Raw genomic sequence first — 12026 nt, 5'->3', positions numbered from 1 at the left:
TCCTTGCTTGGCATGTCCTCAGCCACAGGTCCTGGAATCTCTACAATGTATGTCTGACAGCACACAGGGAGCCTGAAGGGCCACTCTTGCCGCGCCTGGCTCCTCATAACCCTGTGCCACTGCTGCCCCCTGCAGGTGAATGGAGACTGTATTGTGTGCGAGGAGAGGTGCCCATGGAAGGGAACTTGCTGGAGGTGGCCTGTCACTGCAGCAGCCTGAGGTCCAGGACATCCATGGTTGTTCTGAACATAAACAAGGCCCTCATTTACCTGTGGCATGGATGCAAGGCTCAGGGCCACACGAAGGAGGTTGGGAGGACTGCTGCGAATAAAATCAAGGAACAGTGAGTGTTGTTCGTCTGACCAACTCTGCACCCAGGGAATTCCTGGAGAGATGCAGGCAGGCTATGGCGTATGGGACATAAGGGATGTCCCATATGCTTAAAGTGACTCTAGCAAGGGATCTTTGGAACTACAGCCAGGGCTCTGACATAAGTCCAGGGGGCACTCATCTCCACAGAAACCCCCAATTTGCAGGCTTTTCCAGCTTTCTGAAGACTTCCATAAAAGGCAACCATGAGCCACATACTGTGTACCTCAAAGGCTGGGGCAGGAGGGGCAAGCTAGCCCAAGAGTTTAGGGCCAGCCTGGGTTATGTAGTGAGATATCTCAGAAACAAACAAAAGACTGTAAGGCAGGTGTCCCCAGCAATCACTGTCACACTTTGGCTTACTCCCTCTGGAACATTCAGCTTACGGCCTCTGCTGGTGCCTTGTAGGAGTCTGCATATGTTCTTTACTGGGATAGCAGAATGGGCAAAGCTAAAGAGGAGTTGAGGGGACTGTAACATGGCCCCAGCTGTGTGGCAGCCGCTGGCAGTGGGTTCTCAGACCCCCAGGCCAGCAACCCTGGGGCATAGCACTGCTGGGGTTCTCTTCTGGGGGCTCCTTGATGGCTAAGGTCCTCGGGAAGATCAACATAGACCGAGGAGACCCTCTGCTGTGTCTCTTCTCTAACTGACAGCCTGGGAAGTCTCAATTCCTTGAGAACAGTTGGATTCTTTCCTAAAAGTGGAGTGTTCCACCACATACCGTCAGCCTGCCCTGTGGGCACTGATGCGAACAATGGGACCTATCTGCCTCCTCCAGGCTTCTCTGGAAGTCAGCACTAGGAAGTAAGGGCAAAGAGAAGGAAGTCAGCCTTCCAGCAGACAGACAGATGGAACCAGACTCTCAGAGCATCTTCCTATGGGTGGTGGAGGTGGGGGAGTTTAAAAGATGTTGCGTGAGGGATCCAGGAGCATTCATGCCCCAAGAGGCTTTTCACTTGGGCCACTAAGAACGATGCAAAATGATGACAAATACGTTCACTTATTCATTTGGCAAATGCTTACTGAGCAGTTACTTGGTGCCAAACAAGGGACCAAGAAGTCGGCAGTGAATAAACTCCTCTTTCTCCTAATGAAGCTTGTGTTCTAGCAGGAGAGGGCAATAAACAGAAAAATGTTGTGTTAGATATAAACGTTTACATTCCTTCATGATGTATTATGTATATCTGTGCGTTCTTCCCAGAGCAAACTTCTTCTGGCACAAACACTGATGGAATTCTTACAGAGTATTTTTTCATTCATCAGTGGGCATTGCCTTTAGTTAAGTGGAGCGAGGTGGCTTGTGGATTTGGTCTTGAATGGTTTTGTGCTGCAGACACTTCCCAGGCCTATGTAAGCCTCTCGGCATGTCTCCCATGCAGATGTCCCCTGGAAGCTGGGTTGCACAGCAGCAGCAACGTGACAATACATGAGTGTGACGAAGGATCCGAACCCCTGGGATTCTGGGACGCTCTGGGGAGGAGGGACAGGAAGGCCTACGACTGCATGCTTCAAGGTAACGGCACAGTCCGTGGCATCCATCGTCTTTTCCTCCGTTCGCTCACTGGCTTTTTCACTAGAGACTTATCGAGGTCTAGAAGCATGGCTCCGCCAGCAAAGCACTTGGCTTGCAGGTATAAAGACCCAGGTTTTATCACCAGAACACATGTAAAATTGTAGGGTACAGTGGTGTACCCTTAAAATCCTAGAGCTGGCAGAGAAGAACAGAAAGTCCCTGGGCCTCGATAGCCAGCCTAGTTGATGAGCTCCAAGCCAAGGACAGGCCCTGTCTCAAAGGCTGTAGATGGCTTTCCTCAGGATGACACATGATAGTGCTTAGGCTCCACACGCATGCGTTCACATATACGTGTATACCACATACTCATATCTATAAAAATCCACCGGGCATACTCTGTGAACAACACTCAGTAAATAAAACTAAGGATAGGTCTCCCAGAGGGCATCTTCTAAAAAAGGAAGCTAAGCCACACACTGTATGTGACTTGTTTTCATGCAAATAAAGTTATAAAAGAGTGTGAGCATGGAAAAGACACAGGATTTTTCCCACCCCGAAAAGTGGTACACAGCTCCATGGGAAGATGGTATTTTGCACGGTGCCTCTGAGGCTGGTATGACATGACCAGAAGAGAAGGAGGAGCTGATAAATTAGATGAGCAGTAACATGACAAGCTGTTGGGTTTGGCCAGGATCCACGCTGAAGGAAGCAGTGGGAATTCCAGTGAGACAGTTGTACCCACCAGATCAGGAGAGTCTTGACCAGCAAGCCCTAGGCCATACAGAGACAGTGAATTCTCAGCAGTCATGGCTGGAAGGGAGGCTTCACACGCAATGACGGATGCCCAGTGCCTGCTGGGAGATGCTTTATGAGACATGAGATTGTGACGGTTACCAGCACACTTGGACCTTGAAACTCAGGGATGAGCAAGAGAGGCCATCATTGAATGGCATGACCTTAAGTCTGCCAAAAGGAGTCAGGCAGAAGGAGGAAGAGTCGTGGGACCCACGTCCTTCATTCAGTAGCTCTTAGCCTTTTAAGGGTGCATAGACTCCTAGGAGAAAAAGGGACACAACCCTTAGAAAGGACAGAGTAAAATATGTGTGTACAGTGTAGGCATGATGTGGAGATTTGATGTCCATGGCTTAGGAGCCAATTCATAAGCATTTCTTGTCATTTACAAGGCAGTAGGCAAAGAGAGAACATACAAGACACAGGATTAGATCAGTGGGATATCAGAGATGAAGAGGGGAGAAGGTGGCAAATACGGGGAGACCCGCGTGCACTAGAGCTCAGAGTGGCTGGCAGGGTGTGTGAGTGCCAGGTGGGGACTCTACCTAACCATCCTCCATATCTAGGGAGTAGTGTCCAACATTTTCTGTATTGTACAATAGTGTCGTATAGTTGACATGCCTTTAAAAGTAAGTATTTAAGTTTATCCACAGTTAAGGAAAAAGCTAGACAGGTGGCTCCTATATCAGCCAGTGTCCTCCAAGACACTGGGTCAACTTTCTTTCTTAACAGAAATTAACAAAAGGAAGTATTTTCCAACGGGGGGGGGGGGGGGCACAAAAAACAGATTTCCCCATCAGAAAGCCGGTATTATTTTCCACCAGTTCTGTGAGTTGTTTCATATTAATGCCTTCAGTCCATCTGGAACTTGGTTCATATGGTGTTCTTAGCTTTGTTCTCTTTTCTTTGGAAGATCCTGGGAGTTTTAACTTCGCGCCCCGCCTGTTCATCCTCAGCAGCTCCTCTGGAGACTTCTCGGCGACTGAGTTCGTGTACCCCGCGCGAGCGCCCTCTGCCGTCAGCTCCATGCCTTTCCTGCAAGAGGATCTGTACAGTGCGCCACAGCCAGGTGAGACCTGCAAGGGGCGTGGTGGCTTACAAAGCCCCCCTCCCGGAAGCTTTTCTTTCCCTTTCTTTTTAAGCAGTTCCTATCTGCCAAGTACAGTGCTAGCGTACTTGCTGCATCTCCTTTTATCCACCCACCACAAAAGAAAACAAAGTCAGCCACGTAGCATTGTATCAGGAACTGAACTCCTTTACTTCCTGTATCCAAAGAGCCAGTTGATAGTACTACATGGCATCCCCGCCATTCTCCCAGCCTTCCTCTCCAGCTTTCTGCATCATGGTCCTTTGTGAGCTGCCCTTGCTCCAGCTTTCATGTTTGTATTTGAAACTGGGTAAACAGGAAAGAGCGGTTCGTCATGTCCCTCCAACTTCAGTATTTCCGCCTCATCCGCTTGCCAGAAGATGTCATGTGGCCACTCTAGCTCCCAAGGAGCCTGGGAAAGCAAGTGGCTAAGGAAAAGGATATGGGAAAGCTCTCAGCAGAATTAAGACTGCAGACTGGATCTCCCAATAACAACCCATGCCCTAATACCCAAACCTATGCAAAGGAAATGGGCTCTATAGACCCTCCCACTTCCTGCCAATCAACCCCACCCCCCAAGCTCTTGGTTTGTGCATAGCCTAGAGCTGCAGCCCAGTAACTCATTTTACAGCAGTTGCCCTACCAGCAGCTCAGAGTTTGGCAGATGCATATGTCACACTTTAGGCAGCAGCCATGAGTATCTAAAAGAGAAAGCTACTTCCTGCTAATGCCTGCATTCCTGGGCTCTGGTTGGATTGTCAGCACCCACTGGCTTTTAAAGCAATCACAAAATGTACATCAGGAGGGACCTTGGTGCCGCTGAGCTGTCAAGTTGGAGAGCACTTGCCACAGAGAGTTAGAATCAGATGGAGGCTTGAAGACAAGGAGGGAGAGACAGGGATTCTGTCTAAAATTCACTTCCCTGTAAAAGAACCATCACTGCTCAGAGCATCATGGGAGTTGAGGGCAAGCCAGATGTGAACTCATTAGAGACCAGAGGTGGCTAACAGCAAAGTCCTGGTGACATCTGAAAGGGTTAGCAGCAGCCTTTGGTTGAGCTGGGAAAGGAAGGACACAAAGAGACCTTTCTTGGGTCACCTCCTGGTCCTGCTAGGGTCCCTCAGAGTTGAACTCTGGAGGACAGAGTGTGCAGGGACCTCCATAGACTCATCACTCTGAACTTTGGGGCGAGTGGTGTGGGGACAGCTGGTGGAGCAGCAAGGCTTCTCCTGGGGCAGGGGTGCACCTCATGGTCTGGTTCTGCCCTTACCTCACAGCACTCTTCCTTGTTGACAATCACCATGAGGTGTACCTCTGGCAAGGCTGGTGGCCCACTGAGAACAAGATAACTGGCTCTGCCCGCATTCGCTGGGCCTCAGACCGGAAGAGCGCCATGGAGACGGTCCTGCAGTATTGCCGAGGTGAGGGCAAGAGGGAGGGTGTGGAGAGCCATCACAGGCCCAGCTATGCCCCTTCTGAGATGCCCCCAGCCTTAAGAAGGCTCCAGCGCTCCCCCTTTTAACAGCTAGAGGCTTGTCAATATTAATATCAATACACTCTCTGCTACCAGAACAAAGGGGAGTCCATAGTTCTCTTTCACTTGGCGAGGCTGCCCACATGCTGCATTGTGGACATGCCTGCATGGACATCCCCTCTGTATGTGGATATGGGTAGCTGAGTGGTCTCCACGACTCACCTTTCTCTTCAGGTAGCACCTGCATTAGAGAACAGAAATGTGCTCAAACCTGTTAAAAGCCAATGCCGGCCTTTCTTTTGGTATTGCTGATAAAAATAAAACAAAAGTAAAAATTCATAGTAAATCCCTGGTTGCTTAGTTAGCATCCACATGAAATCCGTGTCCTTTTGTGTTAAGGAGGCCAGTAACTAATGTCCTGTCTACATGTTGACAGTTTACTGGCTCACTTAACATACCTGAGTGTGTGCGGTCGATTCTTTCCATGGGAAGCCCTTTGTGACCAGCCTTTCAAATACCACCAAATGCTCACCAGCACCTGGAAGATGCTGTCATTGGCTGTCACGTGCCTATGAAGCTTGTCCTGCTTCAGGGAAAACATTCCCAGGCAAATGAAAGGGAAGCAGACATGTCTGGTGGGAGTTCCCAGGAGAAACATCTGTCCCCCTAGGGATCCAGAAACATTCTGTCAGGTTCAGGAAGTGGGAGGAGGGGCAATCAGGCCTATGTCACATCTGCGTTAAAGAGAGTTAACCATAAGAGTCACCTTTCAGGTAAAACTGCACCCATGCATTGTTGTGAGTGACTCGTAATCCACATTTTAAACGTGAATGTCAAGAGTTCTGAAAGAAAATGGGGTGAACAGGAAGAAAAGCAGGGAGGACAGGCTCCTTGGGTTCACTGACACGTGTGCTCTGTGTCCCTATAGGAAAGAATCTCAAAAGGCCACCCCCCAAGTCTTACCTTATTCATGCTGGGTTAGAGCCCCTTACGTTCACCAACATGTTTCCCAGCTGGGAGCACAGAGAGGACATTGCTGAGATCACAGAAATGGTAAGTTCCCCACCTGACTCCCCACCCCAGGCCTCCGCATTCTGCACTCTGACCCTGGGAACACTCTGTGGGGTGTGATGACATACGCGTACACAACTAGCACTTGACAGCTAGCCTGTGCTTTATCACAAGCTTTGGGCTAGCCTGCACTATATGCCAAGACTCTACAAATAAAGTGGGACACACTTTTTCCTGTTGCAATGTGATATCTATGCTGCATGGACTTGACCTAGAAGGAGAAGCTTAATGGGAAGTCAATTTAAGTAGTTTGATCATTTTCTACACATGATTTTCCAATTTTTAAGTCTGAGCAAAGGCTACAAATAAAAGTTACTATCCCTTCATTCTATTAGCACCAAGCCCACTGCTTCTCAAGGTGTATGCAATGCACAGCCAAGTCCTCTTGTGTTAAGTGCGTGTAGGAGACTGCGACACAGGAATATGTTCAGGTAGCTAAGGGAGAGAGTGCATTATGACCCTCCCATGGCGTTCATGCAACAACAGAGCACCACTTAGCCTTATAGGAGGCAGTCATCATCTCTCTGCCTACCAAACATACATTTGTTCCCCACCTGGAGGCTTAGAATTTCTTAATTTAAGAGTTAATTTTGCTAGCGAAAGACATTCCAAGTTTAGTGGGAAGTAGGAATTTTCCATTTTAGTTTTGTTACTTTGTCAGAGAAAGCTGTCTTTGTGGGGGTACAAGGGGTAACAGACCTGATAGCCAGAATTTACAAAGAACTTTGAAAACTAAATATTAAAGAAACAAAACTATCAATCAGCAAATGGGGCTACTGGATGAGCAGACAGCTCTCAGAAGATGACCAGTAACTTTTTAAAAGTGTTACGCATTCCTACTCATCAGAGAGATGCAAATTAAATCTACTTAGAGATACCACCCCAACCCAGTCAGAATGGCTACCATCAAGAAAGAATATAATCAAAATATACTGAATGAAAGTCTGAAGAAACTAAGACCATTTTTAAATTAAGTGAATAAGTGAAATCCTTATTTAGTTTTGAAAAGAAAAGAAAAGGAAGAAAGAGAGAGGGAGGGAGGGAGAGAGGAATCTGACCACAAATGTTAGCAAGGATATAGCAGAAGAGGTACCCTTATTCACTGCTGGTAGGGGAGTTAAGATTAGTATATAACATGATGGAAATCAGTAGGAAGTTCCTCAAACAAAAAATAAAATAAAAATAGACCTACTATGTTATCCAGCTATACCACTCCTGGGCATCTACCCAAAAACCTCCATCTCCCACCACAGAGATCTCTGCACATCCATGTTCATTGCTGCTCTATTCACAATAGCTAGGAAGTGGAACCAGCCTAGATGTCCATCAATGGATGAATAGATAATGAAGATGTGGTACATATACACCATGGAATAATACTCTGCTGTAAGGAAAAATGGAATCAGGAAAATTGATGGACGTGGACATATACTATTAATCAGGCTAACCCAAACTCAGAAAAATAAATACATATCCTCCCTTATATGCCGATCCTAATCTATAACATATACATGCAAGTATGTAAACAAGTGATAAGTATAGGTAGACCTGAATATATTTTAGACATAATTTTAAACACACAATTTTTTTTAATCTGCTGTTGCATCTCAATCAAGAACTTTGTAATGCACAGATCAGTCTACCCTCCTGACCATTCTGCAGTGCCAGGAATGGAACCCATGGCCTCATACATGCTGCAGTCCTGCCACTCTAACCTGGCTTTGTCAGATGGGTTTGATCTATGTAGGGAAGGAGCTAATTGCATCCTGACCCCTAGCCGGAGCATATGTGAGTTCACAATATGTGTGAATCTCAGAGTCCAGGGCTCCAAGGACTATGGGCATTGCAGCTACCCCATGCAGTCTGAGCCCAAGCAGGGGTTGCCCTTGTATTTCTGCATTCACGATAGCTCATCAGGCTTGAATATAGGGGTGCTGCATAATGTTGAGCCAGCTTGTAATTAAGACTCACTGTGTGCTGCTCTAAGCCTGTTACGATGTCTCATTTAGTTACCAGGACACTATTATTTGTGTTCATCTTACTATCATCCTCACTTTACCAATGTAGGAGCTGAAACAAAACACTTGCCGCAAATCTCTGAGTCACCAAGTGAGGAGCGGCCCATAGGTACAGGCCAGTGGGCTCAGCATAGCACCCACCTCTCCCAAGATTCTGCGCCATAGATTGCCCAAGTTGGTGATAACTTGAACTCGTTCATGCACCATCCAGTTGCCCAAAGGGAGGGCAGAGCTTCCCAGAACAAGTACAAGAGATGAAGATGATTTTCTCAGAATACCCACGTGTGTGTGGGGTGTGTGTGGGGGGGGTTGTGTGTGTGTGGTGTGTGTGTATGTATGTGTGTGTGTATATGTGTGTGTATGTGTGTGTGGTATGTGTGTATGTATGTGTGTGTATGTATGTGTGTGTGGTGTGTGTGTGTGTGTGATGTGTGTATGTATGTGTGTGTATGTATGTGTGTGTATGTGTGTGTATGTATGTATGTGTGGTGTGTGTGTGTGTGTGTGTGTGTGTGTGTGTGTGTGTGTGTGTGTGTGTGAGACCCAGGGCCTTGTGCATTCTAGGCAGTACTCTACCACTAAGCTAACCCTTCACCCTTACCTTCCTTGTGTCTTGCTGTGGATGAGGAAATGGAACCTGTGGGAAAGGAGAGGGGGAATGATTTCTTTTTAGCTCAGTTGTTTTAAAGTACAAATTCCACTATGTAGGAGCATCTAATGTTTTGATTTCAGATCCAATAATCTTTCTCTGCTGTTGACTCACAGGTAAGCTGGGTCCCTAAGCATGAGTTCGTTCGTTTGCTTGTTCATTCATTCATTCATTCATTCATTCAGAAACAGTTCAAACACAGAGTTGATTTGAAGCTTGGCAGGAGGACAAAAGCCCTGGAAGTCAGGAGGTAATTCCTGGACATTCAGAGCCCCCTCTCCACAGTGGAGTGACACCATGCTCCTGACCAGGCTGTACACTTATGGGACAGAGTAGGGGTCTGCAAGCTCTCCATAGATAACACGAGTCTGCTCACACGTTCTCTGTAAACTCTTTCCAGGATACTGAAGTTTCCAACCAGATCACCCTGGTGGAAGATGTGCTAGCCAAGCTCTGTAAAACCATCTATCCACTGGCAGATCTGCTTGCCAGGCCACTCCCAGAGGGAGTAGACCCTCTAAAGCTTGAGATTTACCTCACAGACGAAGACTTTGAGGTGAGTGGCCCTCGGGTGGAATGGTGATGGCACATTGGTGTGAGGGACCTTTCACCCAGCCATTCACTGGGCATCTCTTGCATCTCCTCCAGTTTGCACTCGACATGACCAGAGACGAGTTCGGCGCACTGCCCACCTGGAAGCAAGTGAACCTGAAGAAAGCAAAGGGCCTGTTCTGAGGGCCAAATGGCAGGGCCACCAAGAGGTCACTTGCGATGTCGCTAGACCAGAAAATGGATTTTTTTTTCCGGACTGGTGTTTTTTTTCTGTCAAAGAAGAAAGTATTTTCGAATCAGAGTTTTCCCAAACCTGACCTTATTAACTCTGTGGCTTGTCCAGGAGTTGAGTATTTTGTAAATGTGTAGGAGAACTCTTGGAATCGTTCTTTTCCGTGGTTCAGGTAAACTGAGAAATGCATCTCTTCCGTTCACCCAGCCGAGTGCTGCCTCAGTGGTCACTGCAACCCTGCCCTTCTGTTCTAGCTTGGCATTACCTTTTTTAAAGCAATTCTCTTTATAAAGTGTTATTTTGATAGTTTGTGGATTCTAAATATATATATATTTATATAAACACCATATAAATCAAATATGTATTTAACAAAGCAATATGCATTCATTCACTTTCAAGGTTTTTCCTTTGGTGTCAAAACATTATTACAAGGTAGGCAGAGTCGCTTCTGTTGAGTTAGGCCTGCCACCAGTCTGTCGTCCGGTGGGTCATCCATCCCATCCCCCACTCCAGCTCCCATACTCCCCTCCCCCATGCTCAGGAGTACCTCCTTCAGCCTTAGGTCTGGCTTGTGCTGAGTTCTGCTTCCGGTGCTAAAGCAAACAAAGACTTCCTAGTGTGGACTCTGAAGACATCTATGCGAATCCACCTTTCTACCTTAATGTCTCCCCCAGAAGTGTATAGTGCCTTGTTTTATGACTTCCCAGTGTGGACTCTGAAGACATCTATGCGAATCCACCTTTCTACCTTAATGTCTCCCCTAGAAGTGTGTAGTGCCTTGTTTTATGTACAGTTTATATACAGGAAAGTTTGCTCTGCTTTTTTTGATGCTGGTTTGGAACATTATCTATGGTCTTACTCTCAAATAGTAGAAATAAAAACATCTCAATTTCTCATACCCATTGTGAACATTACACATGTCATTCTGTGACATAGGACCCCAAAATAAAACTTCAGAATAATCACAATTCATTGATCAGTTTACATTGAATTCCAAACCTGCTTCTTTGTAGGGAAAAAAAAACTACATAGCTTCAACCAAATACCAGTATGATGCATTAGGTACCAACTGCTGTAACTCTGGATTTCACGAAGGGCAAGAATTTTAGACTGGGGTGTAAGATTAAATAGACGAAGCGGACATTTGACCCATAAATTTTCTCTAAGCCTTGCAGATATTCTTAACTCTACAGCTTCGTCTATACTCACTTTAAGATCTCAGCACCTTTTCTCAAAATATGAATGGATATGTAAGGCATTAAAATATAAAATATGGTAGAGTGCTTGCCTAGCATGTGTGACGCCCTGAGTTCAATGCCCAGCGCTGCCAGAAACTGAAAAAAGACAAAACCATGACTGTGAGCATGTTCTGCTAATGGACCATGAGTTACTACAGCTCTTCCCCCTCACCCACTGCTTAGTCTAGATCACATGTCTGTCTTAAACGTCCTACCCTTCTCCCACGCCCCACCGTGGGACTGTACCGGGGCTAGGCCTGTAAGCTGCTCCTGGACCCACACTTTGTGGTTGTGTGATATTATCCAGTCATCAAACGTTCCTGCCTGATACTTGCTGGCCTTCTCCAGCATCATGAGGCTTTTGGCAGGGATGGAGGAAACGGGCTTTGAAAACTGTCCAGTGCTGTGGACCTTCCGGTGTTGGTGCTCTTGTGACAGGAGCTGAAATGGGGGAACAGAAGAGTTATGGTGAAGGGATGGAGTCATGTACCTGGAAATGATGGAAAGGGAGGCTCAAAGGGCATCCCTCAAATAACAGCAAAGGAGGGGTTCCTGCAGCCAGTACAGCAACCTAAAGAGTGTCAGAGAGGGACAGATCTGCCACCATCTGCAGCCAACTCAGGATGTCAACTGGATCCTTAGACACAGGGCTTCAGTTGGGCTTTTCCAGAGAGAAGCCACTATCTATGTGTCGAGGGTAGCTAGATGATGCATGCATACATGGATGGAAACTGGGGGAATAGACCCATGTTACTAGGCAGACTGAGGCTTCCCCAACAGGCTATGTGCAAGCTGGAGCCCCTGGGAAACTAGTACTTAGCTGTTCAAGCGTAAGAAACTTGCAAAGCCAGTGCATATCCCTCTCGGCTCAAAGCTAAGGCCTGAGATCCTGGGGGACTACATGCGAGTCCTAGAGACCAGAGGGCGCTGGAGTTCTGGTGTCTACAGAGCACAAGAACAGTATCCCTGCTTCTGGAAAGGGATAAGGAACTCACCTCTGTCTATTTGTCTTAACTGCTTCCCCTCCAGAC

The 12026-nt window shown here is 46.9% G+C and overlaps 1 protein-coding gene across 9 annotated transcripts in view; it reads left to right on the top strand.

The window, feature by feature from the left end:
* Positions 1 to 10725, top strand: part of Svil (supervillin) — a 193409-nt gene extending 182684 nt beyond the window's left edge. For all 9 annotated transcript variants that reach the window (XM_021236005.2, XM_021236006.2, XM_040755346.1 and 6 more), the window contains 7 exons: positions 136 to 343; positions 1749 to 1882; positions 3588 to 3743; positions 5039 to 5182; positions 6164 to 6288; positions 9374 to 9529; positions 9622 to 10725. In XM_021236005.2, the coding sequence (XP_021091664.1) occupies positions 136 to 343; positions 1749 to 1882; positions 3588 to 3743; positions 5039 to 5182; positions 6164 to 6288; positions 9374 to 9529; positions 9622 to 9708 (1010 nt within the window). In that variant the 3' untranslated portion in view covers positions 9709 to 10725. The remainder of the gene's footprint in view (positions 1 to 135; positions 344 to 1748; positions 1883 to 3587; positions 3744 to 5038; positions 5183 to 6163; positions 6289 to 9373; positions 9530 to 9621) is intronic.
* Positions 10726 to 12026: the final 1301 nt, after the last annotated feature.

This window comes from Mesocricetus auratus, unplaced genomic scaffold (genome assembly GCF_017639785.1).
Source record: "Mesocricetus auratus isolate SY011 unplaced genomic scaffold, BCM_Maur_2.0 Super-Scaffold_100013, whole genome shotgun sequence".
Classification (NCBI taxonomy): domain Eukaryota; kingdom Metazoa; phylum Chordata; class Mammalia; order Rodentia; family Cricetidae; genus Mesocricetus; species Mesocricetus auratus.
This window is presented reverse-complemented; position numbering and strand designations above follow the sequence as displayed.